Source organism: Cebus imitator, unplaced genomic scaffold, assembly GCF_001604975.1.
Source record: "Cebus imitator isolate Cc_AM_T3 unplaced genomic scaffold, Cebus_imitator-1.0 Scaffold715, whole genome shotgun sequence".
NCBI classification, from domain to species: Eukaryota; Metazoa; Chordata; class Mammalia; order Primates; family Cebidae; genus Cebus; species Cebus imitator.
This window is the reverse complement of record NW_016108030.1, coordinates 282070-293315: the sequence shown is the minus strand read 5'-3', so window position 1 is coordinate 293315 and position 11246 is coordinate 282070. Positions and strand designations below refer to the sequence as shown.

The following is an 11246-nucleotide window of genomic DNA, read 5'->3' as shown; positions in this document are numbered from 1 at the left end:
TTATCAATAGTTTATTCCTTTTCATTGCTCAGTCGTGTTCCATTTTATGAATATCCTACAGTTTTTTTGGTTTTTTGAGACGGAGTTTTGCTCTTGTTGCCCAAACTGGAGCGCTATGGCGCAATTTAAGCTCACTGCAACCTCTGCCTCCCAGGTTCAAGCGATTCTTCTGCCTCAGCCTCTGGAGAAAGCTGGGATTACAGGTACCTGCCACCATGTCTGGCTACTTTTTTGTATTTTTAGTAGAAACGGGTTTCACCATGTTAGTCAGGCTGCCTTGAACTCCTGACCTCAGGTGATCCGCTCACCTTGGCCTCCCAAAGTGCTGGGATTATAGGCGTGAGCCACCACGCCCAGCCCCCACTAATTTAGTTTTTTCAGATGGAGTCTCACTCTGCTGTTGGGTTGGAGTGCAGTGGTGCGATCTCGGCTCACTGCAATCTCCACCTCCCAGGTTCAAGCAATTCTCCTGCCTCAGCCACCCAAGTAGCTGGGATTACAGACCTGCGCCACCATGCCCAGCTAATTTTTGCCTTTTTAGTAGAGATGTGGCTTCACCATCTTGGCCATGCTGGTCTCGAACTCCTGACCTCAGCCTCCCAAAGTGCTGGGATTACAGGCGTGAGCCACCGTGCCCAGCCAAAGTTTTTAATTCATTCATCTGCTAACGGACATTTGGGTTGTTTCCAGCCCTGGGCTATTGTAAACCAAGCTGCTTTGATCATTCCTGTGCAAGTCTGTATGGACATATGCTTTCTTTTCTCTTGGGCAAATACATAGGAGTGGAATGGCTGGATTGTATGGTCGGTGTAGAAACATGATTTTTGAATGGCTGTATAGAGGTCTTTCATGTAGATATTCCATATTTTTAAAGCAATACCCTATTATTGAACATTTAGACCTTTCTGATTCTTCACTATTGTTGCAAATGATCTAATTTTTTGGCCTAACAGTGCGTTTATAGATTTTCAACTTGGAAAAATAAAGCCCAAGAAAATGAAAAGCCATTGTAAAGGGAATCTGGAAACAAAGAGCATGCTCCTAAATAATTGAGAGTTTTTCAATGATTGTAAAGTATTTCGTGTCCTCTCCCGGGAAGCAAAGTGGCATGAATCTTTAAATGAATCAAAATTTTAATTTTAATTTCAAGATTTTTGCAACCAGTGGAAGGTCTGCTGTTTTGCTGTCGAGTTTATGGGACCGTGATTTCATCATAACATTCCTTATGAGGCGATTGCAGTAAACTTGGGTGTGGCCTTTGTTTCTGCCAGCTGTAATTAGCCATCTGGTATACTTTATAACAGTTTGTTAAATAAAAAAATCTTAAAATGTAGCATTTTGCTCACTTCTCTCTCTCTCTCTCCCCCACCCCTTCTGCCTGTGTGTGTGCTCTCTCTCTCTCCCCTTTCTGCCTGTGTGTGTGTGTGTGTGTGTGTGTGTGGTGACGCACATATATATGGTGACAATCATAGAAGTGAAACAAAATGTGAAAGCTAAAGCTCTATTTTTCTGTTCTATGTATAGGGTCTTCTTCTAACAAAAGTTGTTTTCACCAACAGATTTTTAAACAGCAGGGCCATGCTTATTATTTACTGTTTTGGTGTCTTTCCCTCATTTACATAAATACCCCAGAAACCAGCAGTTTAAAACTAATAAAAGCCAAGGCCCTCCATCAAGTGCAATAAAATTTCACAACCACGAGTCAGACTGTTAGAGTGAAAAATAAACCTATATATGTGGTTATGAAAGGTTTTTTTGGAAAGTGTATAATCACATTTCAAAGTTAGAACTTCCATTTGAAGTAGCCATGTAATCATAATACTTAAACATTTATGTGGAACGCTGCATCTTTGAAACACTCTCCCAACATTGGCCAATCCATCTCGACTGCTTCCCTGAGGAGCAGGTACTATCTGCTCTGCCATTTTTCTAGTTAGAAAATTGAGGAAGGTCTGGCCAGGCTCGAGAGAGGGAGGGCTGGGGAGACCAGTTCCTGGCCCTTATTATTCTGCGACTCTTTGGGATGTAATTCCTAACAGCAGGCATCAAGCTTCTGTTCCCCGTTGACAAAATCATTAATAAAACGACGGTATAAATAGCAGCTCTATTGGCCTCGAGGGCTTAGATACTGTCCTGGCCTTCCTGGGGCAGGCCTCTTGGAAGGAAAGATGTTCGGAGAAGTTACAGAAGAGCCCACTGCGATGGGTTGATCCAAACTACTTCCAGCGAGAAAAGTGCAGTGGAATGCTTCCTCCCTCCCCCAGCTGCCACCCTCACATTATCTTGGCAACTTCATTTACAGTTTCCAGATACGATTTACCATGATTAGTACATTTAAAGAGTAGCACAAATTTGTTATGCACGTTAAAACCAGAGGAACAGTAAAATAAAACTAATGAACATTTACTTTTTTGGAAATATAATTAATGTATGCTTGAGAAATTCTGAAAGATAAACATTTAAATGTTAAAATACTTATTACCGTCCCCACAGGGACAGTGTTGGGAATTAATGAGGTAACAAATGTAAAGTGCTTTGAGCACTTCTTGAGAAGAAAGGTGCCAAATGAATACAAATGATTATTAATTGTTAAAGCTATCAGATGGTTACTGATCCATTACGTGGGATAAAAATACATATTTTTATACTTAAAAAACAGGATGCTCACAATTCTTAGGATGACATAGCTGAAATAAGGCTCCCCAAACTTCTTCCAGGCTACCCTACATTTTGTTGGAAGCCTTTCCCAATGCTTCCAGGATTTCTTAACCTAATACTCATCTCTTGAAACTTCAGGGAATGACTTCCCAGCTTCCAAATTCTATGCCTTTCCAACATCATTCTCCACCAAAGTCTTACAGATCCATCACCATAGGAGAATTCCACTGACACCATTTTTTTCTTCTGACTTTGATCAGATAATTGCAATGCCTTACCATGCTGTCAGTTGTCAAGCTCATTTCATTAGCAGGAAGTATGCGTTAAGTTACAGCTGCCTTTTCTATGTTTTAAGCAACACGCTAGAGCATGTTATTCTAAAAATGTGCAAATCCCTTGCATGATCTGGGACAAGTGAAACTAAACCTTCTACTTCGTACAACATGCTGGAATTTGTGGTAAAAGAGAGCAAATCCCAAATTTCTTTTCATTTAGCCTGAGACATGGGGTGAGACACTCTCACTAAATCTCAATTTCCTCCTATGTAAAATGAGAACAGCTGTAGTACTTACATGCCTGGAGTTGTTGAAAAGATGCAATGAAATAGTGTATATGAAGCTTCTAGCACGGTGCATCCCTGTCTCCCAGTTTGTTCTGTAAGTAACTGTAAGTAGCTTATGGAAAGGTCACTAAATAGACAGCACAGTAGGCAGTAAACATTTAATATTATAATCTCTTTGGTTTCTTTAAAGTCAATACAAAATAGGTAATATATTAAGGGAAATACTTATATCCAATAACACTCTCCAACCACTGCAAACATTCAACATTAAATAATGGGTCATTTTACCATCCTGGCCAACATGGTGAAACCCCATCTCTAGTAAAAATACAAAAATTATGGGCATGGTGGCACACACCTGTAGTCCCAGCTACTCGGGAGGCTGAGGCAGAAGAATCTCTTGAACCCGGGAGGGGAGGTTGCAGTGAGCCGAGATCGTTCCACTGCACTGCAGCCAATGAAGGAGCAAGACTCTGTCTCACACACACACACACACAAAAAACCAAAAACAAAAACAAAAAAACAGGATCATTTCTCATACAAAGATACCTCTATTGTTTAATGTATGCTTCTCCCAAAAACTTCCTGGAAAATGGTACATAATTTCCCCAAAATCCTCTTACCAACAAATATTTGCTTTCCTATTTAGAAGCGCAAAAGCTCAGTAATTAATTCATCATGACTAAATTATATTCAGGATACTTTAGATATTGTACACACACAAATGATTCTTTTTTCAAACATGCCTTAGTTTACCAAGAGCACAGCATCTTTGTAGCATATACGTGCTAAAGATAATGGACTACTGCTTCTTTTCAAATGTTCTGTAATTAAAACATGTCACTAATTTAATCTGGTCCTCTGGCTTCTTCCACTTAATTACTTGAAGTGATTGTTTTGTTATACCAATTTTTCTCCTTTAATTTTGAAGCTGTAGATGTTTAGGTAGAGAACCTTGCTCCCAATCGCTTTCTAATGAGACATGAATCTGGATCACAGGTCTGAATTCTGCAGTGTATGCAAACGATGGCTGCAAAGGAAGAACGTGGCATTGTTTGAGAAACCAATCAAGTGAGTAACACAATGGGTACAGGATGGTGAACTCGTTTGACTACTGCCAGCAGCTTGAGCCTCAGGAGTGCTAATCAAAATTCACATGCAAAACTTCCCGATAGATTTAACAGTTTTGTACTGTTTAGCAGGGGCTCTCGCCATGTGAATGATCCACCACTGTGCCGAACAAAACGGAGACAGTTTTCTTTTAAAGTCCAGAGCAGATGAGAGCCATAAGGAGACAGAGGGTTTCATTTACTCTCAGGACACGATTGTGCCAGTGAACTAATGAGTCTCTTGGACCTTATGTTGCTCTGGCTTCAATTGAGGCGCGATTCTAATGGGCATGTAGTACTTCCTATCTGTCAAGTGTCTGGACAATGCGCCTCTCGAATGGATGAGAGAGATCTGGCAAGAAAAAGAGGTCAGCGTTGTACCTAGCACAGGCAGGAAACCTGGCTAATTAATGTATTTCCAACTATAGCAAAACAAAAGCTTTCGCACAGAAATGTTAATTTTATTACAGAAACTCTTAGCCTGTGGCTGAAGCACAGTTAACAGATGACTGAAATTCCATAGGTAAAAATCCTCCTCCTTTCCCCAATACATGAAAATATTTTTATAGACATAAAGGTCATTCTTTAAAACAATGCATGCAGCAAATCACGCTGCCACGTGTGTGTACCTATGCAACAATCTTGCATGTCCTTCACATGTACCCCAAAACCTAAAATGCAACAAAATAAATTAAAAAAAAAAATACATGGTTTTGGTGTTGTAACTTGCTTATTTCGCCCTTCAGTAAAGCTAGCGGATGTAGAAATATTTTTGGACAATTATGAAGTCAATGCTGAAAGTTAGTGTCAGCACTACATAATCTTAACAATCTGACTTTTTAAAGGTATTGTACTGTTGAACTAAGGTTGAAAAAAAAACCCACTGCTGTATTAAATGGAGAACTAGAGAATACAAATGTTATTCAAGCTACAGGGCTCCAGTTACACTCCATCTTAAACTAAGAGCAGATGCTGCCACCTAGATACATTCTGATGCTCTGGTTAACTAGATGTTGGCTTCTCCTACTTTTTGAAAAATAGCAATAGCAGACAATAGTGGTTTGGTATAACAAAAAAGCAGGATGAATGATAAAGAGTCACTTAAAAATTCATATAAATATAATTTCAATATAAATTTGAAGTTTTGAAAAAAAGGCAGTTGTGTTTTGACAAATAACAGCGATTAAGCCTTTGTTCAACTCTATAAATGCAGAAGATCAATGACTATTAGAAGTAGGAGAAAACTTTCTAAAACATAAAAAATAAAAGCTGCATAATCCTGAAGCCTATGAGGAAGCACATGTAGAGTGGATATCAGGAAGACTTAACTTTCTTCTTTTATCAGATTACTTTTTCCTGAATTTGAGAAGAAGAAGGGATTGTTCAACACTCTCAAGTAAAAACACAAATAAGTTTTGGTTCAATAAGTAAAATAAGATCACTTAATAAACAATTTTTTAAAAAGAGCATTTCATTAAAATCTGTTCTGACTCACCTCCTAGCACACAAAGCAAGCCAATTTCCCCTGGCTTTGATTTCTAACAGCAAAAGAAATATTGCCCTGTTTATTTCAGACTAGGATCCAAAAGGTTAGGTACTGTATTCCAGGACCATCTCTTCAGCTTAGAGAGGTTTTTATTATCTTTGGACTGTTGTTCCTCTTCAAACCTCATTTTGTTTTCCTTTGTTACTCCTAGAATAGTTTCAATATCAGCAATGGTGGTCTGTAAGTAAACAGTAAAGACAGTATTTGTTACTTAAAGACGTTTTACAATCCCTCTCCCCCAAGCATCCGCTCCCTTTGGGAGTTCGCCATGGTTTAAACCACTTCTATTCAGAATACATTCTACTGACTGGCACTTGTCTACAAATGATGGCTTACCAGTCTTGCTGAAATGAATAAAAAAACTGAGAGAATTTGGAAAACTTTTTAGAATTTTTATGCCTATCATGTCTAATAATAAAAAAAATTGGGCTTCTAAACTGTAGGTCTTTAATTTTTTAATCTTATTTTTCCAGTAATTAAATTTTGCTCTTTTTTTTTGTTAAAATTTGCTCTATTTTGTTAATATTGATCTGTCATAGGTTAGATAAAAACAAAACAAAACAAATAGGCTCTTTATTATAGATAATTTGAGAAGCATTGGCCTAGTCACCCTAAAATGAGGGCTAGCAGCCAGATGCGGTGACTCATGCCTGTAATCTCAGCACTTTGGGAGGCTGAGGCTGGTGGATCACAAGGTCAGGGGATTGAGACCAACCTGGCTAACAGGGTGAAACCTCATCTCTACTAAAAATACAAAAAATTAGCTGGGCGAGGTGGCGTGTGCCTGTAGTCCTAGCTACTTGGGAGGCTGAGGCAGGAGAATCGCTTGAACCCAGGAGGTGGAGGTTGCAGTGAGCTGAGATCGTGCCACTGCACTCCAGTCCAGGTGAGAGAGTGAGATTCCAACTCAAAAAAAAAAAAAAGAGGGCTAACAGGCTGATGGGAGGGTTTCTTTCCATTGGTTGCTGGGAAGAAAAAAAATGACACCTTCTCATTTACTTTATTTATATTCTATTGAGGTATAATTCCCATACCATAAAATTCACCCTTATAAAGTGTACAATTCAGTGGTTTTTAGTATATTGCAAGTAATCATCACCACTATGTAATTCCAGGACATTTTCATCACCCCAAATAGAAGCCCTGCACCCATTAGCAGTCACCCCCCATTTCATCCCACTCCCTCAGCCCCTGGCAACCACTAATCTATTTCTGTCTCTATGGATCTGCCTCTCCAGCACATTTCTTATAAATGAAACTGTATAATATGTGACCTTTTGTGAATGCCTTATTTTACCTAGTACAATGTTTTCAGGGTTCATCCATGTTGTAGTATGGATCAGTACTTTATTCCTTTTAGAGAGCTGAATAATATCCCATTATATAAAATATTATCATAGAATAGAATAGAATAAAATTCACTTATTTCTTCATTGATGGACATTTGGGTTGTTGCTAATTTTTGGCTATTATGAATATTACTTCTATGAATATTAATGTACATGTTTTTGTATGAACATGTTTTCAATATTCTTGGGCATATACCTAGAAATGGAATTGCTGGGTCATATGGTAATTTGACACTTAATTTTTTTATAAACTGCTAAACTTTACATATCTGTGATACTATTTTAAATTCTTACCAGCAATATATGAGAGTTCCGGTTTCTCCACAGCCTTACCAACACTTGTTATTGCCTTTTTATTTAACTGTAGCCATCTTATTAGGTATAACATATTTTATTGTGGTTTTGATTTGTATTTCCCTAATAACTTATGATGTTGGGCATTCCTTCATATACTTCTTGGCCATTTGTACATTTTTTTTTTTTTTTTGAGACAGGGTCTTGCTCTATCACTTGAGCTGGTGTGCAGTGGTGTGATTATAACTCACTTCAGCCTTGACCTTCTGGGCGCAAGCAATCGTCCCTCCTCAGCCTCCTGAGCAGCCGGAATTACAGGTGTGTGCCACCATGCCTGGCTAATTAAAATGTGTGTATATGTGTGTGTATGGAGTTGAGGTCTCACTATGTTGCCTGGGCTAGTCTAAAACTCCTGGCCTTGGTGATCCTCCCACTTCAGCCTCCCAAAGTGCTGGGATTACAGGTGTGAGCCATTGCGCCTGGCCTGCATATCTTCCTTGAAGAAACATCTACTCAAACCCTTTGCTCCCTTTTAAAACTGGGTTACTTGTCCTTCTGTGGTTGAGTTGTAAGAGTACTTTATATATTGTGGATACTACGCCTTACCAGGTACATGAGTTGCAAATATTATTTCCCTTTCTGTAGGCTGTTGATAGTGTTCTTTGATGCGTAAAGTTTTAAATTTTGATGAAGTCCGATTTATCTATTTTTACGTTGATTGCTGTGCTTTAGGCACCATGTCTAAGAAGCCATTGCTAACCAAAGGTCGTGAAGGTTTATATCTATGTTTTTTTCCTGAGAGTTTTACAGTTTTAGCCCTTACATTTAAATCTTTGATCCATTTTAACTTAAGTTTATTTTTTTTTTTTGAGACGGAGTCTCACTCTGTCGGCTGGGCTGGAGTGCAGTGGCACAATCTTGGCTCACTGCAACCTCTGCCTCCTGAGTTCAAGTGATTCTCCTCACTCAGCCTCCCGAGTAGCTAGGGGCATGCCACCATGCCCAGCTAATTTTTATATTCTTAGTAGAGACAGGGTTTCACCATGTTGGCCAGCCTGTTCTTGAACTCCTGACCTCAGGTGATCCACCCACCTCAGCCCCCAAAGTGCTGGGATTACAGGTGTGAGCCACTGCGCCTGGCCCATTTTAGCTTAATTTTTATATATGATGTGAGGTAGAGGTCTAACTTAATATTTGTATATGCCATTTATTTACAAGTTATTTTTTCTTCATTGAATTGTTTCAGCACCCTTGCCAAAATTCAATTGGCCGTTATGTATAGTTTATCTCTGACTCAGTTCTATCATTGATCTATATCTCTATTCTTATGCCAGTACCACACTGTCTTTATTATTGTAGCTTTGTAGTAAGTTTTGAAATTGAGGAATGTGAGTTCTCCAACTTCTTTCTTCTTTTAAAGATTATTTTGGTTATTCTGGGTCTCTAACATTTCCACATGAATTTTAGGATCATCTTGTCAATTTCTGCAAAAAAGCCAGCTGGGATTTTGATCAGAATTACATTGAATCTATAGATCAATTTGAGAATATCAGCATTTTAGCAGTATTATCTTCTATTGAATGAATATAGACTGTCTTTCTGTTTATTTAGGTCTTCTTTAATTTCTTTCACCCATGTCTTATAGTTTTCACTGCAAACATCCTATACTCCTGCTAAATTTATTCCTAAGTATCTTATTCTTTTTGATGCTATTGTAACTTGAATTTTTTAAAAGTATATTTTTGCATTATCCATTACACAAATACAATTGTCTTTTGTATACTATTTTATGTCTTATAAACTTGTTGATGGGTTCTTTAGAATTTTTCTTTTCTTTCCTTTTTTTAAGACGATCTTTCTCTGTTACCCAGGCTGGAGTGCAGATCATGGCTCACTGCAGCCTCAACCTACCCAACTCAAGCCATCCTCCCATCTCAGCCTCCTAAGTAGCCAGGACCACAGGTGTGTGCCTCCACACCTGGCTAATTTCTTAGTTTTTAGATAGGGTCTGCCTATGCTGCCTAGGCTGGTTTCAAACTCCTGGGTTCAAGCAATCCTCTTGCCTCATAGGATTTTCCATTTACAAGAATTTGCCATTTGCAAATAGAGAGGCTGTTATTTTCATTTCTTCTTTTCTCCCTCTTCTTGTTAGCAGAGACGAGGTCTTGCTAAGTTGCCCAAGCTGGTCTCAAACTCCTGAGTGCAAGTGATCTTCTCACCTTGGCCTCGCAAAGTGCTGGGATTGCAGGTGGGGGCCACTGCACCCAGTACCTTTTATTTCCGTTTCTTGCCTAATTTCCCTGTCCAGAACCTCCAGTACAATGATGAATAGAGGTGGCAAGAACAGGCACCCTTGTCTTACTCCTAATCTTGGGGAGAAGGCTTTTGGTCTTGCAACATTAACTATGATGTCAGCTGTAGGTTTTTTTGTAGATGTCCTTATAAGGTTGAGGAAGTTTCCTTCTACTATTGTTACTTTGTTGAATGTTTTTATCAGAAGAGAGTGTTGAATTTTGTTAAATGCATTGTCTGCATAGTTTTCCTTTTTAAATTCTTATTCCCGTTGCCTAGACTCACTGTAGCCTCAACCTCCTGGGCTCAAATGATTCTCCCACCTCAGCCCCCCAAGTAACTGGGACTACAGGCAGGAGCCACCACACCCGGCTAATTTTTGTAGCGATGGGGTTTCACCACGTTGCTAAAGCTTGTCTTGGACTCCTGCGATCAAGCAATCTGCCCACCTCAGCTTCCCAAAGTGCTGGAATTACAGGCATGAGCTACAGTGCCCAGCCTCATCACCTTCCATTTTTATTTAGCCTTTACTTTGCTGGTAAATCCTTGTTTAAAAACTGAAAATACCTACCATAATGCCAGTAGGTAGAAGACAGAAAATACTAGCAAAGATGAATCTATTCCACTGCTTCAAGTTTTTGTTATTATACCTATATTACTGAGATTTAAAATTTTTGCTTTCAGATGTAACAAAAGTCCAGAAAACAATCATTCATCTGAGAAGGCTAGAGACCATGACGTAATTAAAAGCTACCTGAGAACATCTGACTTTTGATGATTCTGAAAGTCAGAGAAAGGGCAGAGAGATAGTCTTCATTTTGTCAGGGGTGGCTGACTCTGCCAACAGCAAGACAGGCTCAGAATCAACTTAGTCTGCATGGATTTGAGGTTAAACCACCTGATCCTGATTATTAGCTATATTTAGACAGGCCGAATGGATCAAATGCAGAGAGGCTCAGAGTGTTGCACATGGCACTAACAGGTAAGATGATGCTACCAGCTAGCAGGAACTGAAAATGTAAATGAGAAGTCGGGCAAGGTGGCTCATGCCTGTAAACCCAGTACTTTGTGAGGCCAAGGGGGAAGATCCCTTGAGCTCAGGAGCTTGAGACCAGCCTAGGCAAGACAGTGAGATATCCCGTCTCCAAAAAAACAAAAACAGTAAATGATGAGCATAGATCCTTTAGGACCAGTGAACACTGATGTAATATTTGGTCTACCTTTTCCTGAATCTTCTCAATCATGTGGTAGGAAAAGCAGTGGTCATTCTTCCAGCTCATAAAATCATATTGTTAATGTTACTGTTTTAAAGGAGTTAGGCTGTAGCTTGAATTAAAAATGTATTACAATTACAACTTTATGAAGCTTTTGCTGGACTTTTAAGAGAAAACCACATGTGGTTTCTGATTGTGTCCTTTTTTTTTTTTTTTTTTTTT

At 39.0% G+C, this 11246-nt stretch overlaps 1 protein-coding gene across 3 annotated transcripts in view; it reads right to left on the bottom strand.

Moving 5' to 3' along the window:
* Positions 1–5728: 5728 nt before the first annotated feature.
* The window catches only part of IQCH (IQ motif containing H), a 265140-nt gene continuing 259622 nt past the window's right edge, over positions 5729–11246 (bottom strand). For 2 of the 3 annotated variants that reach the window (XM_037735050.1, XM_037735051.1), the window contains one exon: positions 5820–6053. In XM_037735050.1, coding sequence (XP_037590978.1) covers positions 5895–6053 — 159 coding nt within the window. In that variant the 3' untranslated portion in view covers positions 5820–5894. Of the gene's footprint in view, positions 6054–11246 lie in introns of all 3 variants that reach the window. The other variant, XM_017518946.2, reaches the window with a different exon arrangement.